General features: G+C 35.3%; 2 protein-coding genes across 2 annotated transcripts in view; one reads left to right on the top strand and one right to left on the bottom strand.

Annotated features, from left to right (window-relative positions):
- kl-3 (dynein heavy chain 8, axonemal kl-3) overlaps positions 1 to 24828 on the top strand; it is a 76388-nt gene that overhangs the window by 7744 nt on the left and 43816 nt on the right. The window contains exons 2-3 of the mRNA XM_069821407.1: positions 8549 to 8845; positions 19575 to 20207. Coding sequence (XP_069677508.1) covers positions 8549 to 8845; positions 19575 to 20207 — 930 coding nt within the window. The remainder of the gene's footprint in view (positions 1 to 8548; positions 8846 to 19574; positions 20208 to 24828) is intronic.
- On the bottom strand, positions 8954 to 19642 carry LOC138696439 (histone-lysine N-methyltransferase SETMAR-like). Its single transcript, XM_069821412.1, has 2 exons — positions 18400 to 19642; positions 8954 to 18367 (listed from the first exon to the last, which is right to left on the bottom strand). Exons 1-2 carry the CDS (start codon positions 18771 to 18773, stop codon positions 17668 to 17670), a joined length of 1074 nt encoding a protein of 357 aa, XP_069677513.1. The 5' UTR covers positions 18774 to 19642; the 3' UTR covers positions 8954 to 17667.

The raw sequence follows: 24828 nt of genomic DNA, 5'->3' as shown, positions 1-24828 counted from the left end.
AACCTCCACAAAAATGTCGCAAACGTTAACTTCTGTTATGTGAAAAGCGTACTGCTTCGGCACTTCAAACCATTCAATGGAATTATTAATGTAACCTGATTTATAAAATGTATATCGAATCATGTCTTTGAATCGCGGTGACTGTAATTGATTGTAGAGAAATGAATGCAGAGTGACAATGGTATCTCTGTTATGAAGTTTTGGATGAAAGTGGTCGTCCTTGATTGCATAATCCGATGTAGTCCTCCAATATGTTTTGTATTGTCTAAAAAAGCTCAAAAACTCAAAATCTGTGCGTCAGTGGCAAACCATGATAATATCTTTGAAAAATATTGGAGTGCAAAAGGTCAAATGACTTTATTATAAAATGCCTGGCATTGGAAAACAACAACAACATTGTCTAAAAAAGGAATACGTCCAACAGTTGAATCATACCTGTAGTTCCTTTTGGAATTTATCGGACTTCCACGGACTTCTACAGACTTCCCTGCTGTTGTTGTTCGCACTTGTTCATGTACTAATGCATCAATATCTGGTAAAATGGGGTTACAACATTTGCGGGAATGGTACCCTAATTGCTATTGACCAAATGCAGGCAGCAGGAATTTACTTATGGTAGATAGCTGGATATCATTTAACAATGAACAAGTGCGAACAACAACAGCTCCAGCTGGGAAGTCAGTGGAAGTCCAATAAATTCCAAAAGGAACTACTGGTATGATTCAACTGTTGGACGTATTTTTTTTTTCAGACAATATAAAACATATTGGAGAACTATATCGGATTATGCAATCAAGGACGACCATTTTCATCCAAAACTTCATGATAGAGATACCATTGTCACTCTGCATTCATTTCTCTACAATCAATTACAGTTACCGCAATTCAAAGACATGATTTGATATGCATTTTATAAATCAGGATACATTAATGATCCCATTGAATGGTTTGAAGTACGAAGCAGTATGCTTTTCACATACCAGAAGTTAACTTTTGCGATATTAGTGGAGATTCTTTCTACATCATGTGCTCATGACGCACTATGAAGTTCTGTTTTGATCGCTTTATGAATGATGGTGACTTGCACTTCATCTGCTGCCGCATTTTTGTTCATTAAGACTGATAAATCAACAAATAAGTTCATATATATTGATGTCTTTGGAGTTCACACTTCGAACTTGTAACTCCATTTCCCATGACCATTAGCAGCTAAAATGTATATCAAGAAACTCTACTAATGCATACTAAGTGTCAGTATATTGTGGCGTCATTTGGAATATTCTGGTTGCCTCGGGAGTGTGCGCGCTCATCCAGTGAGAAGAAAGGCGCGGAGAAACGAAACTCGAGCTTCGGTAGGTGCTGTAGTGCGGTACGGAGCGAGGGGAAGGAAAACTGCCAGACAGCATGGAGCGGAGAGAGCAGGGGGAACATCTAGAAGCGTATCCCTCTCGAAGGTTCGAAAAGCCACGCGACTCGAAGATTCGAGATGTTACGGTTTAGTAATAAAAGGGCGAGCAGTCTTCGGAGCAGTTAGTTAGTCTTCAGTCAGCCTTCAAGTCTTGTCTTGGACAGCGGCAACGTATCTGGAGGATCTAGTTCGACGTGCAGTGAACTTGAGTGAGTCCGTAACTGTGGCAGTATCCAGGCGAGTGCAACGTATCCGGAGGTCCTGAGTTCGACGTGCAGTGAACTTGAGTGGGTCCGTAACCGTGGCAGCGTCCAGGAAAGCACGGCGTATCCAGGAAGTCTTGAGTTCGACATGCAGTGAACATGAGTGGGTCCGTAACTGTGGCAGCGTCCAGGCGAGTGCGGCGTATCTGGAAGACCTGAGTTCGATGTGCAGTGAACTTGAACAGTGAGCTAGAAGAACTAGCCAAGGCGAACGAACTGTGAACTGAGAACTGACAGCTTTGTTTGGCACATAGTGCTTGTGAACATTAGTTGAAATTAGGAGTACATTGTTGTTCTTCTCAATAATACCCGTGTATTGTCATTGTCGCTGTGTGGAGTGCAATAACGACTACTGTGTTACTGTGTTGAGTGGAATACCCATTGTTGTAGGGTGAATTATTAAATAGAAATAAAAGTCACATTGTTGACAGGTGTGGTGGTTAAAAGTTGAATAAATGTTACAATATGTTTCATTCTTAAAATGCACAGGCGAACTGGAGAGGTCTACTTGTAAGGCTTTGGTTTCTGTATTGTATTGTATTTATTTACGTTTCATGGTATTCGTACATCACTTCACAGCTAGAATATGAAACATGTCAAAAAAAATCTTAGTAGTACTATAAAGTCTTAATTATAGTCACAATCTAGTTGAAATATGTACAAAAGAGATTTACAATATAGTCTAATAGTACAACACAAAGGTTTAGTATCAATACTTAATATAAGATCTAATAGCAAAACATGCTGAATTTAGTTTTGGGGGTAATTTCTTTAATATGATATTTCCAATTTAACACATCGATATGTAAGCCAAGAAATTTGGTTGTTGTTGTTTCTATTAGGGACCTGTTGTTAACTATTGGGTTTGAAATTTGCGAGGTTGAATTTTGCCAGGATTTGAATTGGATTATATTAATTTTGTTACAATTTAATACTAGTTTATTGGGTTCCATCAGATGTATGGCTAATTTATTGGCTTAGAAACAATCATAAATTTTAGGAGAATTGCTTCTGTTGAACATTGGAGTGTATTGGAGTTATTGGCTGTAATTATTATACTTGTGTCATCTGCAAATAATATGGAATGACCTACATTTTTTATTGGGGGGGGGGGCAAGATCATTTATGAACACTAGAGAAAGTAGGAGATCTAATATTGATCCTTGAGGAATTCCATTATTAATAGTTCGCCCTGTTGCAGATTTCATAGTTGTATTGATTTCGACTTTCTGTTTCCTATCTATGATATTAATGTACAACGCCTTTAATTCCATAATAATCTAATTTGTCTAAGTAGCATTTTATGATTTATACAGTTAACTACTTCACAGAAAATCCCTCCAACTTGGAATTTTTTATTAATTCCCTCCAGAATTTTGTCAATTAAACTAAATGTTGCATTTTCCGTGCATTTATTTTTCCTAAATCCAAACTGTTCTGGGACTAAAATGTTGTACGTTTCAAGATAATGATATAATCAAAGGCATTGCTGTTGATACCAACAACAATATAATGACTGACCAATTTAGAATAAGTACCAGCTTCCGTGTTATTGCTTTGTTTTGTTTTGGATCTGTCTGCGTATGTTCGTAACCACTCTTGTTGTGGGTATTTCTTGTTTATTTCTTCTAAAGCTTGGGCAGGTGAAGTGTAATGTTTGTTTTCAGTTTCTTTAATTTTAAGTGGTGTGTTGTATTGCTGATAGTTCATTGGATTTATCAAAAGAGATTGTTGCTTGACTTTATGTTTTTCAGGAGCATGTCTGTTTTTTGCATGTAGATTGATTCTTGTGGTGCAGAGCAGGTAAAGCTGCTAGTTTCATATGCATTACAAATGCTTTCTTTTCTATCTACTTCTATACTGGGAGGTTAATTGTAAACGTCCTTAATGCTGTTATGTTTGTGATTTTTACTACTCCTGTAACAAATCTGAGCATTCTGTTATATATTATTTCGTTCATTCATTGTCGTCTCTTTAACTGTTATTAAAACTTCTGATCCATACATTAATTTTGGTCCCAAGTCGACTTTGTATGTTTTGTTCAATATATCTATTGAACTTTCCTACTTTTTTCCTACGAGTATCTTTAGAATATTTCCATTTTATGCAGTTTTCTTGTATTTTATTAATATGGTCATCACAGGTCAATTTATTATCTGGATGTACACCAAAATATGTTGTGCAATTGCTTTTGCTATTGAGTTGTTGATTGCTAAGCTACATCATTGTTTTTGTGTTTTACGGAGAAGTACCGGTACCTAGTTTGTTATTGATTGATTGATTGATTGATTGATTGAAAATCATATTTTCTTTAGCCCATCTATGTGTAGCTTCTGCATTGCTTCATTCATTGAATTCTCAAAATGTTCTTTATGGTTCTTATTAAGACTTTTGACTGATGCTCACACAGCTACATTATCTGCAAATATGGCACAGTTGATATTGATTACTTTTTTACTTTAATCTTTCAAAGTTGTTGTCGGGACTATATCCCCACCATGGCCGGCACTGTGAATCAGATCCCGGCATAACTCGGAAAGAGCGCTCAACGTGCAAAGCTGAGAGGTCCTGGGTTCGATTCCAGATGTTGGAACGAATTTTTCTCCAATAATAGGTATCTACATGTTGACTACATATACCGGTAGTCTTGATTATTCAATGAGTATGGTGAGACCTCTTTTTGTGGCTGCGCGCGAATTAAATACATCATCTACCAGGTGCGTCCAATAACAAGGAAAGACATGAAAGAAAGAATTAGAGTAGCCTATGATTCTCTTAGCAGTGATGAAGTCCTCCGAGCAACCCACGACATAAGAATGAGATCACGGCTTTGTTTAGTGTAGAATGGTGGATATTTTGAGCACTTATGATGAGGGTTGTATGAATGAGTGTTACCAATATCACAATAACTGAGATACCATATTTAGAATTTACTTTTATGTTTTCTCTGAATGTGAATAAAGAATGAAAGTTAGAAAAAAAGGTTGTAATAAAAGTCATTTATTTTTAAAAATCTTAACTAAAGATACCTTACACGACCTATGTCCACATTTGAAAATTCAAAGTTGACCCCGGTTACTCCTACTGCCAGCTTGTCCCCGAAAATGGAAGTATCACCAATCGATTCTTTATATAGGCCCTAGGCATTGAACTCTATACTTCACAACTAGAATGGCTTCCAAGTGCTACTGGGTGAGGCCAGCAGAAAAGCATGCAAACCGCATGAGCAAAGTATTGTTATCTTTGTCTTTCACATCGTTCCTACTGCGGTGATGGTGTTAGATGTGAATAAAATGGAATTTTAAAGTTAACTTTGTTTAAAAGACTATTAATTAGAGAAAAATCCGTTCTGGCACTGGGAATCGAACCCGGGACCTCTCAGCTGTGTGTACTGACTGCTCTTTCAATCTGAGCCATATCAAGACATGATCCACGGTGTCGGCCGAACTCCTCTCATTGTAATATATTATCAATGAGGATGACGAAACCTCATATAAGAATATATGAGGAATTTAATATCAAAGACGGACATCTGTCGTCTCCATAGTTTTGATCTAGGAGACAATTTTTTGTTTTGCAGTGTTCTTTGTAATATTTAACACAATTTATTTTATAAATGTAGTGTTAGAGTTGCATATGATTTCACTATAACTGGAAAGAGCATGAAAAATTGTATAAAAATCCACAGCTATTTAAATTTCGATCTGAGGTCAGATGTCCGCCTTTGATATTAAGCTACTCATATATGTATATTTGTTTAACAGCTTGAAAATCTCTAACCTGATTAATAATATGAGTTTCCGCTTTATATCTAAAGGAATTTTAAAGTCACTGACCCTCTTTTAACTATCCCAAGTCAAAATAATCTTATTGCATATTGTATTCTCTCTATATAAAAATATATAATGCTACTTCTTTACAGGTTAATGGCTTCATTACCCTTCCAATGTTTCAGAGGATAGGCCTATTTCAATCTCTCTCGTTTTCAACTTTTTTGAAACCTAAATAAATAACTCTACCACATTGAGTAAAAATGTGATATTAGGCCTATCATTTATATTAGCATCAATTAATATATTGTTTTACTTGCTAATATATTTTATTTTAAAGTGAAACTCATACCAATCATGCCATGAATTTTTTGCTTTTGAAAATGGTGACAAAAATGTACTCAGAACATAATGTTTATGTTTTTTTTACTTCGTCATATAATGATGCTGTATTAACTACTGGGTTATTGAACATCGATGGAATTGGTGACAGGGAGATGGTATTTGGCGAGATGAGACCGAGGATTCGCCATAGATTACGTACCTGACATTCGCCTTAAGGTTGAGGAAAAGCTCAAAAAACGCTCAAACAGGTAATCAGTCCAAGCAGAAATCGACTGAGCTCAACTCTGGATCAGCAGGCAAATGCGCTACTGCCTAAGCTATGCCAGTGGCTTTGTTGATGTTTATTTGAAAATATACCGGTATAATATAAACTTATATTTACTTAAAGATATATCTTAGAATGTCCAATGAACAGAATTTGTCATGGTAAAACATCAATGCTATGCAGTAGGACTAGTAAAAATTTACCTATGTCAAAATAATGTGTACTGTATATTTTTCAATGCAATTAGTGATTTATTTTACACATAATATCACAACAATGTTCCGAAATATTAAATTCGATATTACAAATAATGTGTAGGTTTATAGATGTTAAATATCACAATGAACTCATCAATAAATTTAACTTCTCGTGTTAAATTTTACATTACCTGGTTAACATGTTTCATTCTGTTAACCAGGTACTGGTAATGTAAAATTTATCACAAGAAAGACATATAATACATATTTCGAAGTGATATAGTGTTAAAAGTTGTGTAATCAAGATGTATAGATAGATATATAGATAGATATTTATTTGTCATCAACATTTATATTAGTTATGGTGTACCACATCTTATGTTTCACCATAACTTTCTATTACATATACCTACAAATAGCATGCAATCCCGACAGCTGTTAAACTCATAACTCATCTACTCCCACTATTAACTTAACTCTAATCAGTCAATTTCTTCTTATTGATCTTAACTGTCCACCATCTGTCCGTTCCACACTTACGTTCCTTTCAGCATTCTAATCTTGCTAACTAAATTTATATATAATTCCGTCTTTCTACACTACATCTCACTCGTAACACTTCACCCGGTTATACACATTGGGATCTTTTTCTACCTAATACACGTCATTATAATCTTATTAAATCTTGACATGAGTATCTAGTTCACTTTAGGTAATCAAGATGTATAATAAATTTAAGTTACTGGGTGAGTGATGAATAGTCAAGTATCCGCCATTAGTGAAAAAAAAAAGTTTAAGTTACTAGTTATACTTTCGTGTGAAATTGTCGTTTAATTCTTTTATCTTGCAAATTGTTGCAACCAAATGCTATGCACGAAGTTCAGTTTTAAGTAGTTGAGCTTTATTTAGTGGGAAAAATAAATCGGAGAATGTAAATTTACGTTTGTTCAAGACCACACCAGACAAACTCCATAGGACGACATGCTGCAAACAAAGAAGGCAGTACTAAAGCATCTCCTTCCTTGTCTGCTTCAGCCCCTGCCATACGTAAGATTGCTAGATTCCATTCCAGTTGTAAAGCGTAGAATTCAATGGCCATAGGTAATAGTAATGAGATTTTTTTTTTCGCGAACATCCAGTGTAATGTAGTTTTCGAGAAAAGGTGATGATGTGGTTCTTTGAAGTACCTTGTATACGTATAGAAATTTAAATAGGTATATATAAATTTCTACTCACAGATATGTCATACAGTATCTATTTAACCAATAAAATTGAGTTAAATGTTTATATTAGGAGTGTAATAATGTAGTATATGTGAATTTATGCAAAATGTCTTATTATATCTACTAAAATTGTACAATTTATGAATGAAATCGAATTTTTACTTTTGAGATTGCAGAGAATAGCTTCTGTATGCAAAATGGAAAATGAAAGTGTATATCATCTTATTTAGATGCTTAGTAAATTATTATGTATTTTGAATATTAATTCAATTATAAAAAAGATAATATCATCCGCAACATTAAAAAAAAAGAACTGAATTACTGCAAAATGCGTACTTACCAGATTACAGTGTCATTACCAGATACAAGTTAGGCTACTTCAGTGAGAAACACTTTTGATACACCTTTTATTTCCAAAGCATAGTTCACGATTTTTACTCTGTCTTAACCTTCTTTTATGAAAGACTAAAGAGGACTTTATGTTGTCAGCAAACAGCTGGATACATTGATTGATTGATTGATTGATTGATTGACTGACTGATTAACCTTCTTTTATGAGAGGTTCCAGAAACATTACTTTTTTTTCCTCCAAGAAGAAATTTCACCTTAAAATAATATTGTACTAGTTTGTTGCTTACTAGAGTTACAGCAGTATTGCCTTAAATTAGACACGTATGTTCACAGATATAATATGCCTATTTTCTCAGAAGAACATGAATTATCTTCATTTTAAAAATAAAACTTTTCAATGTAGGTATATTAAGCATAACTCCTAACCTGATCTATTTTTTATCATAGTATTGAGCTATATATCAGTCTTTCAGCCAAAGAATTTTCACAAAAAAGGTATATTTCAATTCTGTGAGATGTGTAGTGAACAAAACAGCTGTAGGGACAAGTTTCTACTTCATTTCAATAATGTTTTATTATTTTCATATCATCTGACCAACTATTATGAATAGTATCTGCAATTTAAGAATTCTTTCCTTACCTCAATTTCAACTCAGATGCAGTAAGCTAAGAGTATATAGGGGGACTGTTAACTCATTGAATTTCTTTTGTCTCTTTGCAAAACAGGCAGTTTTAGATGAAGCACAGAAATGTAAAAGCAAGATGGATGCTGCAGAAGCTCTCATCAGTGGTTTGGCTGGGGAACGTGTGAGATGGACTGAACAGTCAGCAATGTTCAAGTCAGAAATAGAGCGTCTTGTCGGAGATGTTCTCTTATTGACTGGCTTCCTATCATATACAGGGCCTTTCAATCAAGAATTCAGAAAACTATTGCAGAAATGTTGGTATGACGAGCTTGTGAAAAGGAGAATTCCTGTGTCTTCATCTCTGAATGTCATCGACTCCCTATGTGATACAGCAACGGTAATGCTTACATTTCAATATGCTTATTACTTTCTTGTCACTAAGATGAAATAGATTTAATGCCCTAGCCTATATGTTTTACAAAAATACAGTATATTAAAGTAACGAGTGAACAATGACGAAACTTTTATCAGTATATTATAAAGATTTTTATTTCTATCTTAACATTGTTGCAAACTATCTCAAACAAAATACATTTATTGTAACCACGTAGTAAGGATTGCTGAATATATATACAGTATATCTGTGTGTGTGTTTTTTTTCTTTCTTTTTTTTTAGAAACCTTTAACTTGTATCGCTTTTCAATACATAAAGTCTTTTAAAAGTCACTTCAAACTTTAAAACTTTAAAGCATATTATAATATTTTAGGAAAGAAAAACAAAAACATCATTCTATTGGACAAACAATGGAGTTTTTCATATGTACTTTTTGCATTCCCATAATTACCATTTTGTAGACTAAAATATTCATGATTTTATTAGTACTATCCCTACAAGTATTTTGAAGTTTCTATAATTAAATGTTAGGACATAGCTGGTCTAATTCTATTATGAAAGCAATGGCCATCGTTTTGATAATATTTATTTGTCAGAAACCAGTGTACAAGGCCTGGATATGACATCGTCAGGTTTGATAATATACACACGCACACATACACTCACACATGCACAAACAAATAAATATAGACAAACAAACATACATAGGCAAATAAACAAACACTGAGAAATAAACAGAGTATGATGTATGTTAACACATTTATATAAGGGCAAGAGGAATAATTAAAATAGAAAGAGAAAAATTAAAATATAAAGAAAGGGTTACATTTCTAAAATACAATATTTACATCACACTCCATGAATTCATTCACTGAATAGAAAGGTCTGTTCAGCAACCATCTATGTATGCAAACCTATTTATTGGTATCTTTCTCGCCTTCAATGATAACTTATTAAATATATTTATGCCATTAAAAAAGCAAGTATTTGAGCTCACGCTCAATCTGCACCTTGTATAATCTAATTTATCTTTATTTCTAGTGTTAAAGGAATGTATATCTGATCTAGTCTGATAAAGATCTATGTTGGATCTAAGGAATATCAAGATTCTGTAAAGGAATAGATTGTAAACTGACATTACCTTTAACTCTGGAAATAGTGGCCTACATGATTCCTTGGTATTTTTATTGAATATTACCCTCAGTGCTCTTTTTTGTAGTAATAAGATGCTATTGACTCCTATTGCACTTCCTCATATATGAATTCCATAGTTAATGTGAGATTCAAACAGTGCAAAATATACCTGTCTGAGAGTTTCTGTTGAGATCAATGACCTTAACTTCCTAAAAACAATAATTGCCCTTTCTATGAGTTTGTGCCATCCTAATTTTGGATTCAAATAATAACCTAATAGTTTAACATAAGATATTTCATTATCTAGTGTGTTGGAGAGGCCTAAGATTAGTTTCTGGGTTTTTCCTCATTAAGCATTAACTTGTTTGAGTGAAACCATTGCTTAGTTATGTTAAGATTATTCATCTGTGACAACTTTAACTGGTTAAGATCTGAGTGAGATGTTATTAAGGTGGTATCATCAGCATACATGATTAGATCTTGAGGCAGACTGAAGGGCAGGGGCGTATTTTGCGGGCTACCGGCGGTAGCCCAAGGAAATTACAAAAGAAAAAGTTTATAATATAACATAATGTAATAATTTTGTATTATTAGTTTTACCATAGTAATTAAAATTAAAGTAATTGTTAGATATATTTTGTGTAATAATAGGGTCAGCGGTAGCCCAAACCCTTTAACCAGTATACGCCCCTGCTGAAGGGTAAATCGTTTATTAATACAAGAAAGAGAAAAGGGCCTAATATGCTGCCTTGAGGAACACCATTAGTGACAAGCCTCACATCAGAGAGCTTATTTGATATAATAACAATTTGTCTTCTATTTTTTAAATAAGATCTGATAAGGTTTAAACTTTCTCTTCTAATACTATAGTGTTGCAGCTTAGCTATTGAAAGATCGTGGAATATGCAATCAAATGCTTTAGTAATATCACACAGTGTTAAAGAGACACATTTTTTGTTTTCAAATGCTGTAATGATTTCTTTGGCCAGATATTCCAGGGCTAATACAGTATATTTATTCTTTTGGAAACCGAACTGTCTAGGTGAGATTTAGAACAATTAACAGTTTAAAAAAGAAGGCCCAAGTTCCATTCGTAATTAAGGAGATTTAATCAGATTTTGTAAAACAATCAGCAGTTATCTATGAGATTTCCATAACCGCAATTTTTATTTAAGAAATTTTTACAATAAATTATTGTTATTTTGAGTGATCATTTAATGAATTTGAGTCATTCAGTGTGAGTTCTGACTCAGAAAATAGGGTAAGTAATGAGATAGAAATGTGCTGTGAACACCATTATCTTTAGCAACAACAATTTGATAGCTACCAAAAATCTAAGAAAAGTTTCCATATTCTGGTTTTTGGTTAAGGCATCTCGTCGTGTTTAATTACTTCCTTAATTACTTCTTGAAGAACTTAAATTAGTTTCGATCAACAAATATGCTTTTTTCCAAAAAATTAGACCTTTTGTATCACAGAAGCAAGATATGTTGTCCCTTCTTTCATCTGTTCCAAGACCAGTAACTGCACTACCAACCATATCAGGCGTGAAAATGACTCCCACAAAGGCAACGAAACGGAAGAAACAAAAACCACCAACACCAAGAATGTTTTCTCTGGAAAAGAGATTTCGCCCTACCTATGGCTACTGTAAGGAGTTGAACATAGAGAAGAGATAGTTAAGGGGAATACAAAGTACTGATACCCAAACATAGACTTCAGGAATAACATGTGAGAAGACTACTGAGTTATAATTAGTGCACTATACCAGTACCGGTACTTTAGACAGAGGTCTCCAAATGGAAAACTTACACTGTGCATTCATTATTTCAAATATTTACTACATATTTAGTTATTTATGAAGCAAAAATATTACTGTAGTAAATATGAAAAACTTTCCAGTAGATTAGTACAGTGAGGTTAGTTGGGGACGCTCAGGTTTTGCAGGAACTGTTTCTCAGCCAAGAGATGACACGATCACCGGGAATGGTGCGTCTGCATTCTTGTGGCATGCGCAGGCACTGAGTGACACTGCAGTTTCGCTTTAGCTATGTTGTGTTGTGAAAAGTAAGTTGAAAGTTGTAATCTTAAAAGTTTAAGTTAAGTTTGAAGTGCACCATGTAGGCTACTATTATAATGACTTATTCATTACGTGAACGTACTTATCTATATAATACATACATACAGAAACGAATATCTTGTCGGTGACAGGACGCAAATTTCGGGAAAAGTTTCCAGAGAGACTTGTTTCAGCTGCCAGTACAATAAGAAGACTTTATAAGTTCATGTGGAAAGATTCGGTAAACAATGAAAAACTGAAAAGAGAACGCCGTGTTCTGTTGGAAGAGAAATTAGACGAGATTGGTGAAAGATTGGAACACACTTCTCAAAAATCTTGCTAGAGTGACTGCAAATTTCATAAAAAGATGTCAAATGTGTGTTGCAGTAAATGGAGGACATTTCGAGCAACGAATGTGAGCTTGGTAAGTATTGCAACTATTAAGCATTATAACAGTAGGATTGTAGGCCTAAAAATGCCGGAGACACCCGCATGTTCCTTGTGGTATCCAACATATTGATAGCCGGGCAGGTTCTGGACGAAAACCTGAGCCCAATTAACCTCACTGTAGTAATTTGCATTCAAACATAAGAAATCTTTTAAGGACTGTACTCTACCGTAAAATTGACTTTTTTACATAATGAAAGTTCTTGTTACTTTTAAACCTTTAAAATGCTTTGAAACCAGATTCTTTCTTCCTTACTACTTCAAATATATATCAAGGAATATTAAAATCCATTAACTTAATACTCACCAAGTGGTCCGTTTTCATGAGCACGTACATATTCATACTAAATAATCTAATCTTATTCCTTTTTATAATGTTTTTATTCTTCCATATGAGATAAAGCTGCAGAACGGCACTATTTGCTTGTTGTTTATAGGTAAATTTAGCATTCTCTTCTGTATCTCCAAACTCCGTTACTACACTCCCCAAATACATATTAGAGGTATCCACTACCTTCAGTTTCTTCCTTGCAACTTTTAGTTGTGTCAATGGTGGTGTTTATTCTTATTCCCTTGGCCTTCTTTATATTTATATTTAATTCCATTTTCTTCTAATTTACAAAGTTTGTTTTTCATGTCTCAAAAACTCTATACGAGGAGGTAGATGTCATCCGAAAATTCCAAATCTCTAAGGGTGCTATTCATAGACATTTCGCTAGCCCGGGCTACGAGCGTGCTAAACAGGATTCATATGATATCATATCGCTGACACTGATTTATGAATACGAAAAACCTTAGTTCGCTGATCATCCACCAAAAGCCCGCGTTAAGAATGTCTATGAATACGGCCCTAAGTCTTTGTTTTAATCCCCACTGTATCCCCCTCCTTCTATTTCTTAATATCTTCCTCATCACATTACCCGAAGTTAAGAGGTAACAAGACGATGAGAGTACCAGTACATTCCTGTTGAACTTCATATCTAATAAGAATGATTCACAAATCCTTTTTTTTTTTTTTAATACACAAATCTACATTTAAAGTTCTCATATATTTCTTTAATTATTCTAATAATCTTTGGTTGAATACCATATTCTTCAAGCATCTTCCATATCACTGTCCAAATTACAGAATTGAATGCCTTTTTAAAGTCAAGTATAAAGTATAATGGATTTTGCCATTCTAATCACAATCACCATGAAAGCCTGAAAACTCATAGAATTAATCATATCCATACAACTTCTGTGTCTTCTAAAACCTGCCTGTTCTTTTCGGATTTGATTTCAATGGGATCTTTAATTCGATTAAGGATGACACGAGAAAATATTTCACTTAGAACAGAGAGAAGTCTTATACCTCTCCCATTGTTACAATGTGTAATACTTGCATTTTCTTTTTTGAGGGGTTTGCCAATCATTCTCATTCTTCATCTGGAATCTTTTCTTTATACATCTTTCCTTTAATCCACTCAAATAAATGTCTCAAAATTTCTCCACAAGTATCAATATCCACTTTTACAATATCAGACGTTATATTATCAATTCGAGGAGCATTTCTACTTTTCATCTGTCTCAGAGTCAGTGGCAGTCAGTGATTTGTAGAATGATGGAAGATGTAATTAAGAGTTCCCAAGCACTTGAAGTTCCTCTCATATTTTTGTGGTATTGTGCTGGATTTACTGTGCTCCAACCACGAGAAAGTCTCTGCCGGATGATATGAAGGGGGATAATGCTGTGAATGAATGTTGATGTCATAAGATGTCATAAGGTCACACACGTGGGTACTCTTATCTCTATTGGCTAGCTCTCACAGCACAAACCATAACATTGATACAGACATATTGATACTACCCTAGTTACAAAATTAGATCACAGTTAATCTCCTTGTCTTTTAATCTCTTCATACAGAAATAACATATGCAGGAGAGCACATGGTTTTTAAACTGGCGTTATAATGGTAATATTATTTATCTACTTCGTTCCAATAGATGAGGCAATAGTAAGCACATTCCTTTCACGGTTGATCTCCTGGTTGGAGAACAGTAAGTCTATTCTCCTGTCTTTTTTTCCGAATTCTTCAATCATAGATTGTAAAACTCATCCTTATTCTTGTGTTCTATAATATTATTTTCTTGGTAATATACAACGAAAGGATGGATCGTGGCCTGTCTATTATTCCAGTGATCCACCTGAACAGAATTTTGTATCACAAGCGCATAATTTTCAGCGAAATCACCAATTACAATACATTCTCCTGACGTCAATTGGTCTTTCCGTTCTTTTGGAAACAAAGATTGCTGTTTAGCTATAAATGTATGAAGCAACAAGGCAACAGTTTAACAGATAATCTATCTAAGAAATCCTCAGTGGACGACTGCAATATTTCCAAATTTTTACGGTCAACTGTTACCCATTGTTTATAAGTAATCTGATCTATATCTTCTGCATAAAATATTTCTTGTAGATATTTAATTAGATTGTTAGTTTCTGGACAGATAGCACATTTCACAGTATTGAATTCAGTAAGTATTCCGTAAAAACCCGGCTAATGATATTTAAACTGAACAGAGTATTCTCCGTGGACAACACATGAAAGACTGAGGTTTATTAGTTTCTTCACTCCCTTCCTTCTTCCAAGAGAAACATAAATATACAGTGCTATAAATAAATCAGTAGGCATTTCACTCCCTTCTATGCCTGGTCACGTAATGTAAACAGTTGCTGGGCAGCCAAGTGGCTGCATGTTACTTCTGGAGTGATTTATCTCATATAAACATTTATTTCACATAGTACTTGTAAAAGAAACCCCACTTTGAAACTTGGCTGGCTATTAGAACGAACATCAAGAAATGTGCTAGTATTTTTCATACATTTTTAACATATCGGGTTAACTAATATTTCCTAAATTAATATTAAATTTATGTTAAATACAGTTACTTCAATTACATTTGAAATTATGTAGTTTGAAAGCCCACATTTTAAGCTTTAAAATGAGCTATGAATTAAGCCTGTACGATGTACAGATTCGGAGATACATGTGTTTGTAGAATACCGTAACTGGCCAATGTCTATAAATTTGACTGCGAATAGTTTTGTGAAAAGTTATGTTACATCAAAATTAACACTGTGAGGTTACTTCCTTTGATGTAGGAAATGTATGAAACAAATTTGAACATTTTTATAAAAATGTGGTGTTTTTTAAGTGTTCCATTTCACGTAGAATGACTCACCTTTGTCATAGACAGTCCAGTAAGCTTTGCAGACGGACACACGATTGTGCTTGTGCTCTTTAGTGAGTTGCTTTGGGATTCACCTTGCACATACTTTATGAAAACCAAGTCTGTTAAAATTTATGTCATATATTATGACTAATTTATATATGGTTTGCCACTTCATTCATAGTCACTCTTTGGTTCGTCTGAATCATGGCAGGGACTTGCTCAATGTTGGCGTCACTAGTGGATATGAATGCGCGTCCTGCTCTTCTCGTCTTTCACGCTTGTCTGACCATTTTGAACTTTTCAATCCATTCATACATACTTCGCAATGATGAAACCCTCATATTTTGCGGAAAGTCCTGGTACCGGTACACCTTCAGATGACAAAAACAGATCACTATCGCTGTTCTTCTTTGGTACAAATGGAGAGAGGTGCAGCCATGTTTACTGTGCAACGGCGCAACACTAACTGGAGTGATAATGGTCAAACATTCCCCAAGTGGAGACAAAGGCACTACCTGTCGAATTGCACGTGCACAAAGTGGTATAGCCAACCTACATAATATTAAAACAAAAGTACGGATACTTATTGACTTACCCTCGTCCTAGAGAATTGTAACAGTATTCCTACTCTTTTATTAGTTTAGTGATGGTGTGAGGACTTATCATTCCACAAACTCGAGTTTAATCGCTGGTATTCCTAGTCTGATAGTTGTGATTAACAAAGTGGAAGATGTGGCGTTTTCTTAGGGCTTTCCGTTTTCTCTCAACTTTACATGTTTAATTCTATCAACACTCTCCACTTCACCTTATATTTATTGTGATTAATTTTATTACAAAAAATGTAATAAGTGGTTCTAAATAGCGTGAGAGCTTAAGTGATGTCAGGTATCAGTGTCCTTGTCTAGAACTAATATTATTACTATGAATTATTACTTGAGGCATGACCTACCAGATTATAAAGCTCTTTCTAAGAAACATTAGTTATAAAGTATTAGTGCTAGTCGTGGCCCACTGTTGGATGGACTTTATAGAATACGAATTTGGTCTTTCAGTCTTGACAGTGTTATGAACTTGATTGAGCCTATTTCCATGGTTCTCTTAGGGTTATCTTACTTCAACTCGCCTAGCCTTTTCTGCCAGAATCTTCATGAGGTCTACATTGAATAACAAATACCGGTAATACTCATAATAATTATAGTATACAGAAATGATTTCCGTTTGTCCCCTTCATAAAATTAAAATCCTTGGCGCAACAGCCTATGAAGGGGCAAGTCGATCAGCCGACTACTGACCTCAAATCCGCATGCCAACAGAGATGAACGATCACCCAATCAGTATAGAGTTAACATGTGGTTAGCATGATGAGACATCTCTCAGGCACCAAAATTTCATGAGAAAATTTCTTCCCTTATGAGGGCTGGAACAAATATTCAATACACATCATTAGTCTAACAATAAGATATGTTGCTTTAGACCACGCAGATACAGCACTGGACATGTCCCCTTCATAGCTGGATAAAAATATAATAGGCCTACCCCTGCCAAAGAAGCTTTTTTCTTTGAAGGGCTGGTGCTAAGGACCGAAGAGTCATTGTCTCACATCCCTAGGAAGTGGAGTGGAGAGCAGTGATTAAAGAATTTACATATTGGAAATTCCACCTACCTAAAAATGCCTATTTTCTGAAAATAATGGAGAAAGTTAAATCATTTTTTCTTAAGCAAGGAGAGGACTTTGTTGTTAATTTTTTTTTTCACTACAAGCATAACATCAGTTTACATCTGCTTAGAAAGTGAGATTAATTTTCATGAAACATTTGCCAACAGAAGAAAAATTTACATCCAAAGACGAATTTTAAGTGGAAGTTACGAGGCGCATCCAGAAAGTAAGTTTCCCTATTTTTTTTTTTTTTAAAGAACACACACTTTGAGGAAAACATTTATTGGCAACAGGTACAGCAATGTTTCAGCTATTTTTCAACATAGCCATCATCAGAATTGAGACACTTGTCGTATCGTGGGATCAACTTTTGTATCCCTCTATCGTAGAACTCTGCCACCTGTGAATGGAACCAGCGTGTGACAGATGTCTTCAGCTCTTCGTTGTTGCCAAAACGCTCACCGGAGGACAGGAATTTCTTGAGGTGCAAGAAAACGTGAAAATCGCTGGGAGCAAGATAAGGACTGCAGGGTGGATGATCAAACAACTCCCAGCCAAATTCCGTCAAAACAGCTGCTGTGCGCCGAGCCGTATGTGGACGAGCATTGTCATGGAGGAGCACAACATCTGCAGTAAGCATTCCATGCCTCTTGTTTTGAATGGCACATCGCAATTTTCGCAGTGTTTCACAGTAACAGTCAGCGTTCACTGTTTCACCTCTTGGAAGGAAGTCAATGAGTAGAATGCCCTTCCTGTCCCCGAACATCGTGCACATCACTTTCCGTACCGACAGCGTCTGTTTGAATTTCGTCCTGATCGGAGATCCACTATGCCGCCAATGCATTGACTGCTGCTTGGTTTCCGGGGTGAAGTGCGAAATCCAAGTCTCATCGCCCATGACGATCCTGTCGAGGAACTCGTCGCCATCATCGTGACACCGTTGCAGAAATGTCAGTGCTGCTCCTAAATGTTGCATTTTGTGTTCGGGTGTCAGGTTTTTCGGCACCCACCTGGCACACACTTTTTTGAACAGCACACCCACCTGGCACACACTTTTTTGAACAGCAGGTGCTTAGTGACAATCTCATGCAACAAGGATCGCGATATCTGCGGAAAATGGTTGCTCAGCTCCGTAATCGTGAAGCGACAGTTCTCCATGATGCACTGCCGCACCAGCTCAACACGATCATCATTGATGAGGGACGGTCGCCCACTGCGCTCTTCATCATGGACACTTTGACGACCTTCGGAAAACTGCCTACACCAGTGGCGCACCATCTGCTTACTCATGATGTTCGGCCCATAGACTTGACAGAGCTGCCAATGAATTTCAATTGGTGCAATGCTTTGTGCATTAAAGAACTTTATCACCGACCGAACCTTGCAGGTGGCGGGAGAAGGAATAAGAGCTTCCATTTCAGACCACTGCTGCCACGCTGCTGGCACCAGGTGGGACCTGTCCAGTTGGTATATGATTGATATGTCATAGATCTGTTACGCATGCGCAATTGACACGGCTAATTACGTTTACTTTCAAGGGGAAAAAATCGGGAAACTTACTTTCTGGATGTGCCTCGTAATATTCTTATTTACTTTTGCATAATGTTGTTACTTGAGAGCCTTAAACTCCGAATAATTTGTAGAGTTTCAGATTATGTCTCATTCAAAGTATGTTTTTTGCTTCACCCACAACACTGATTTGAAAAGTTTTTTTTAGTAGGTTATTGTACGATGCTGTATCAACATCTCAGGTTATTTAGCATCTGAATGAAATGAATTTAATAATGCCGGTGAAATAAGTCCGGAGTCCAGCACCGAAAGTTACCCAGCATTTGCTCATATTGAGTTGAGGGAAAACCCTGCAAATAGCCTCAATTAGGTAACTTATCTCGACCGGGATTCGAACCCAGGCCACCTGGTTTCGTGGCCAGACGCGCTGTTACTCCACATAAAGGAAAGGTTTGGAAATGTAGAATCTGGTAATATTTATACTATAAGTTCCTTGATACTATAACTGTCAGTTTCTTTAACGCAAATGGTAAATTTAGAATATATTGTTCCGGTACTGTTGAAAGTGTTACGTCTGTAAATGATGAATATGAAATTAATATTTATAGTACTTGTATAATGGGGTTTCAGGCATAACTTTTTAACTTTTTCTGCTGATTCCAATACCTATACCAAATTAATAAAATGAAAATATGTTAAATGTTGTAGATTGGTGAATGGAATCTGCAGGGCTTGCCAAATGATGAATTGTCTATTCAGAACGGTATCATAGTAACGAAGGCACCTCGTTTTCCTTTGTTGATTGACCCACAAAGTCAAGGCAAGCACTGGATTCGCAACAAGGAGAAGGACAATAATCTCATTGTGACGACATTGAATGACAAGTACTTTCGCAACCACATAGAGGACGCTGTGTCTAATGGCATGCCAATCCTCATCGAAGATGTGGGCGAAGAACTGGATCCTATTCTAGATAACATACTCGAAAAGAACTACATAAAAATGGGAACTGGTCTCAAAGTCAAGGTCGGCGATAAAGAAATAGATGTTCACCCAGAATTCCGACTTTACATCACAACAAAACTACCTAACCCTGCATACACTCCTGAAATATCGGCGCGTACATCAATGATAGACTTCACAGTAACAATTAAAGGACTGGAGGACCAGTTACTGGGACGCGTCATCTTGTCAGAAAAGAAGGAACTGGAGACAGAGCGCACAAATCTTATCAGTGAGGTAACAGCTAACAAAAGGAAGATGAAGGAACTCGAGCAGAATCTCTTATATAAGCTGTCCACAGTGGAAGGCTCTCTGGTGGAGGACGAGTCTGTTATACAGGTGCGTTTTCAAGTATTTTATATTATTGTTGAAACAGGATGTAGGTAGAACCATTTCACAGTTTATATCAATACCAAATTAAAGGTTTGACATTCAGTATTCAATGTATGACATGGCATTAGTTAAAAAGATACTGAAACTAATCTGTCTAACTATTACTAATATTAGAGCTATGCTGGAAATCTGATTTCAGACTTTACGAGTACAAGTGAAATTGTGGTAAAAAGATAGTATTGTGCCTGATTTTCTTGGTGTATTTGCGTTCCTGCTACTAACATGCTACAGTTCCTGCATGATTCAGTGTCTTTCATATCAGTAGTAGAAAATAAAGGGATACGAGATAGGTACTACAAACCTATATTATGTCTCCTTAATATTAAACCTATAGATTTATAAAACGAAATAAACCTTATACGACAATAACATACAAGAGCCTCTGAATTTGGTAAACTCCAGGTTTAAAACAAACTGATGATAAAGACGAATTATACTAGTAGATATGTTACAAAATTAAGTTTTTTTACCGATAAAACTTATATGCAAAGAATATCATACTAAATTATTAGCTATATAGAATGCTCGCGAACACTAAATTATTAGGTATATAGAATGCTCGCGAACTATAATTTTATTTTTATTTTACATTTTTACAACATATGCATGTTTTCTACACGTCACCTCTTTAATAGCCATACTTGTTGAGTAGACTGTATCAGTATACAGAATTCATGTTCAATAATAGCTGCATGTTTTTTAACCCACTTGAAAGCACTGATGAAGTTTAAAAACAAAATGTTGTTGTTGTTGTTATCTAATGCCAGGCTTTGGCAACGAAGCCATTAGCATTCTTGCTCTCCAATATTTCTCTGTGATGGATCCATGAGGTAGAACTTCACAGGGTTAATTAGCATAAGTGTAACCGTTTTTTAAGTGGGCACCAATTTTTTGTTTGTAATAGTGGTTTATATCACCCACTCACGTAAACCCCCAGTATGACTGCAGGGCCACACCTGTCGTTGGTTAATGGGTCCATCGGACCTGGCCGAGAGGAGTTTTAGAGTCCACCGACCTTTCTCACAAGCACCACTTGTGTGGAACATTTCTATGCCGTGGCAGGCCAGTGTAAGAGATGAAATAGCATTTCCTCTATTTCTGATGTTGTGGTTATACCTCCAATACTCGGTCCCCAGAGCCTCATCTGTAAAAGCAGGTTGCACCACGAGCAGGTTGAGGTTGGGTTTTGGATAGGAGAGGTTATGGAATGCACTTCACTATCCCTTGCAACCTAAAAAAAAAATGTTGATGACATTATATTCGAATTCTCAGTATATTTTGCAATATTTGATGATGCAATATATCAATAGTATAAATCAAAAGACTGAACATTTGAACATTTACATGTTTTCTCATTTGAATATAACTTACTTGACTTATTGGAACTCAAAAATGAATTCAAAAAAATTATTGTATATAATGGTTTGACATATTGTGAATTCAGTGTTGTGTTGATTTCTGCAATTATGGTTTTCACAACAGAAGAGAAGGTGTTTATTGTCAAGGATTATTTCTGGGCATACGGAGTAGAGCTTCAGAATGGGCCGAGCATGTGCCACATTAAAGAGCAGCGATTTAATAATGCTGCACCAAATAACACAACAGTGTTAGCTGTCGTCGAGAAGTTCCATTGTACGGGATCAGTCTTATGTTTCTTTGCATGTTATAATGACTTATCTTAATGTTCAGAGTATGTTTGTAATTTTAGTACTCCATAGAGGTAGTATGTGCAGAATTTTAAAGTACTCTCTGCAGCTTGCTCTTTGATTGATTTGTACCATTGACCTAATGGTTCTTTTCTATAGTTTGAATATAGTTTTATTATTTGGAGAATTACCTCAAATGGAAGTACAGTACGTATGATATATAATATGAGTAGATTCTAATTATGTAACTCGTTTTAGCAGTCATATATCAAAACGTATTTTGCTTAGTTTGTTTTATATTATTTCTGTATGCTTATACCAGTTTAAATGTTCATCAAACCATACCTCTAGAAATTTTGTATTGTCACTGTAATTAATGGTTCTGTCTTAAAATTCTGTAACTGGACATTCAGGGTGTCTGTTTTGCGCATGAGGAAATGTTAATACCACTGTCTTTTCTTTGTTCACTATTAACCAATTTTGTTGTAACCAATGAAGTACCGGTACTTGATTTACTATTTCCTTTACATTCGGTTTATAGTGGTTATGTCCTGTCCTGTTATGAAGGTACTAGTATCATCTGCATAAAAAATTGGTTCCCATATTATGTTATGTGTGCTTCCAAGTCGTTTGTATAAATCAGAAATAATACTGATCCAAGAACTGAATTTTGTGGAACCCCAAAATCTATTAGATTTTTTGTTAGATGGGTGGTCAACAATTTTATTTGTCTCTGAATTCTTGTGGGTTATCGCCACCCTTTGTTGGCTATTTTCTAGATAGGCTTGTGACTTAAACCAGCTGTACGCCATTACTCTTGTTCCTATAATTGCCCATTTTTCTAGCAGTGATATTATCAAATGTTCTTCAGAGATCTAGGAAGAACCCTACATTTACTTATTTTAGATCAAGAGTTTCATAAACACTTTTTAAGAAATTTACAATTGCACTATTCGTTAATTTTCCTTTGCAAAATCCATGCTGACTATACGTATTCAAGAATGACTAATCTGGCATATATAATCGAGTATTTTTGAGAATACAGAAAGTAAGGATTTCGCCTATAATTTTAAACTTGAGTTTCTAAACCAGATCTGTGCACGATAGCATTCTACGTGCAAAGAGCAGCAAGACCACTTGCATGACAAGTTGTCGAGCAGCCTCATGTGACGTCAGCTGCCACAAGACAAGTGGAGTTACAGTGTTAACTGCTACATCAGTAACCTACAAATGTACAGATCTACCATGCCTACTTTTAAATGTCGTTGGGAGAATATGTTCTGTATTGAATTTGAAGGTAGAATTGCCAACTCTAGAGGAAGAAATTCAGGACACATTAAAAAAATTAAAAAGCACATAAACTTGTAATGAATTTCAATATAAATACATTTGTATTTTGACGCTCAATTAATCAAATAGAATTATCTAGTTTTATTATTCGGTTGTAGCAGGTAGCCCTATATTAAAGAACATACCATAAGTCTGTACACATTGAAAAGCACAAAGGTTGATAAGTATATATGTCTCTATACTCACTACATTAACAATGTTTGAAAGAATACTTGTTGCTTCCATTGTTTTTGTTTATTAGTTCTTTGTAATATAAACAAAAAATTCTGTACCGGTACATGACATAATAAAGTTCGTCTTTACTAAGAGTTGTGATTTTACAAGTTCTGGCCTCATCCGGTTCCTCTCATTAGTTCAGAGCCTCTTCATTTTTTAAAAACACTCGCTCCACATGAGCATTGCTAATTGGAAGAACATGTATGTGTTCAGCAGTTTTCTTTAAGTCAGGCACACTACGTGTCTTCAAAACAGTGTCCCAGCATTCTTGAGGAATTGATAGATCTTTTAGTATTGGCATCATCTCTTTCAATAAGCAATACTACTCTTGGTACAATGCATCACCGTTTTTAAAGTCCAGTTCTATATTAACATGCAATATATTCACAATTTCAGTAAGGACACTGAATGTGAAAGTATTTCGGAATGTGTATTATATGTTTTTCTCGTGTGAATAATACACATTCCGAAGTGATATAGATTTAAAAGTTGTGTAATCAAGATATGAAAGTATTATTAAGACTTAGAAAAGTTATTTCCTTAAGAAGTGAAGAATAGTAATCAAACCATTTTTGCAAATAGTCAATGGCTCTCTGATACATATCAATGCTTCCTTCTTAAAGAGATGCACATCAGAATCACTCAAGTTATTCAAATGCTGATTTACTGCCAAGCCATGTCACCAATGAACGCCATGAACTCGCTTCTGTGTTTTATACAAAGAACTTATAATACTTACAAACTCTTTGCTTCTATTCATTGTATAATTATAAAATGTCTTTGGTAGCCATTGCAAACGACGTCTTATCTCTAATAATGAAATATCAGATGAAATTTCAGAATATAATATTCCAGTGAACAAAATTCCAGACATTAAGCGTCCTGAAAACAATTTAATTTTTTTTCTGCATAGAGGACTGATTTCCTGACAATCCAGAAAAATTCCGGACGGTTGGAAACCCTATTTGAAGGAAGTGCAAAATGTTTTATATGTAGGTACTAGACTTTAAATATGTTAAAGAAATGAGACATTACTCTGTATATCACAGCCAACAATATTGTAAATTTATTCCAACTCAACAATGTAACTTTTATTCAAAGCAACAGTAATAATCACTTTCTACAATTTAATTCTACTCCCGTCAACAATGGGATTTGCACTCCACACGACAATGACAATTTACTTGGATTATTGAGAACAACAATGAACTGTTAATTTTAACTAATGTTCACAAAGCACTATTTACAAATCAGAACTGTCGGTTCTCAGTTCACAGTTCGTTTGCCTTGGCTAGTTCTTCTAGCTCAGTCACTCGAGTTCACAGTATCTCGAACCCCAGACCTTCAGAGACAAT

Source organism: Periplaneta americana, chromosome 3 (assembly GCF_040183065.1).
Source record: "Periplaneta americana isolate PAMFEO1 chromosome 3, P.americana_PAMFEO1_priV1, whole genome shotgun sequence".
NCBI classification, from domain to species: Eukaryota; Metazoa; Arthropoda; class Insecta; order Blattodea; family Blattidae; genus Periplaneta; species Periplaneta americana.
The sequence above is the reverse complement of the archived record's forward strand: the minus strand, read 5'-3'. Positions and strand labels throughout refer to the sequence as shown.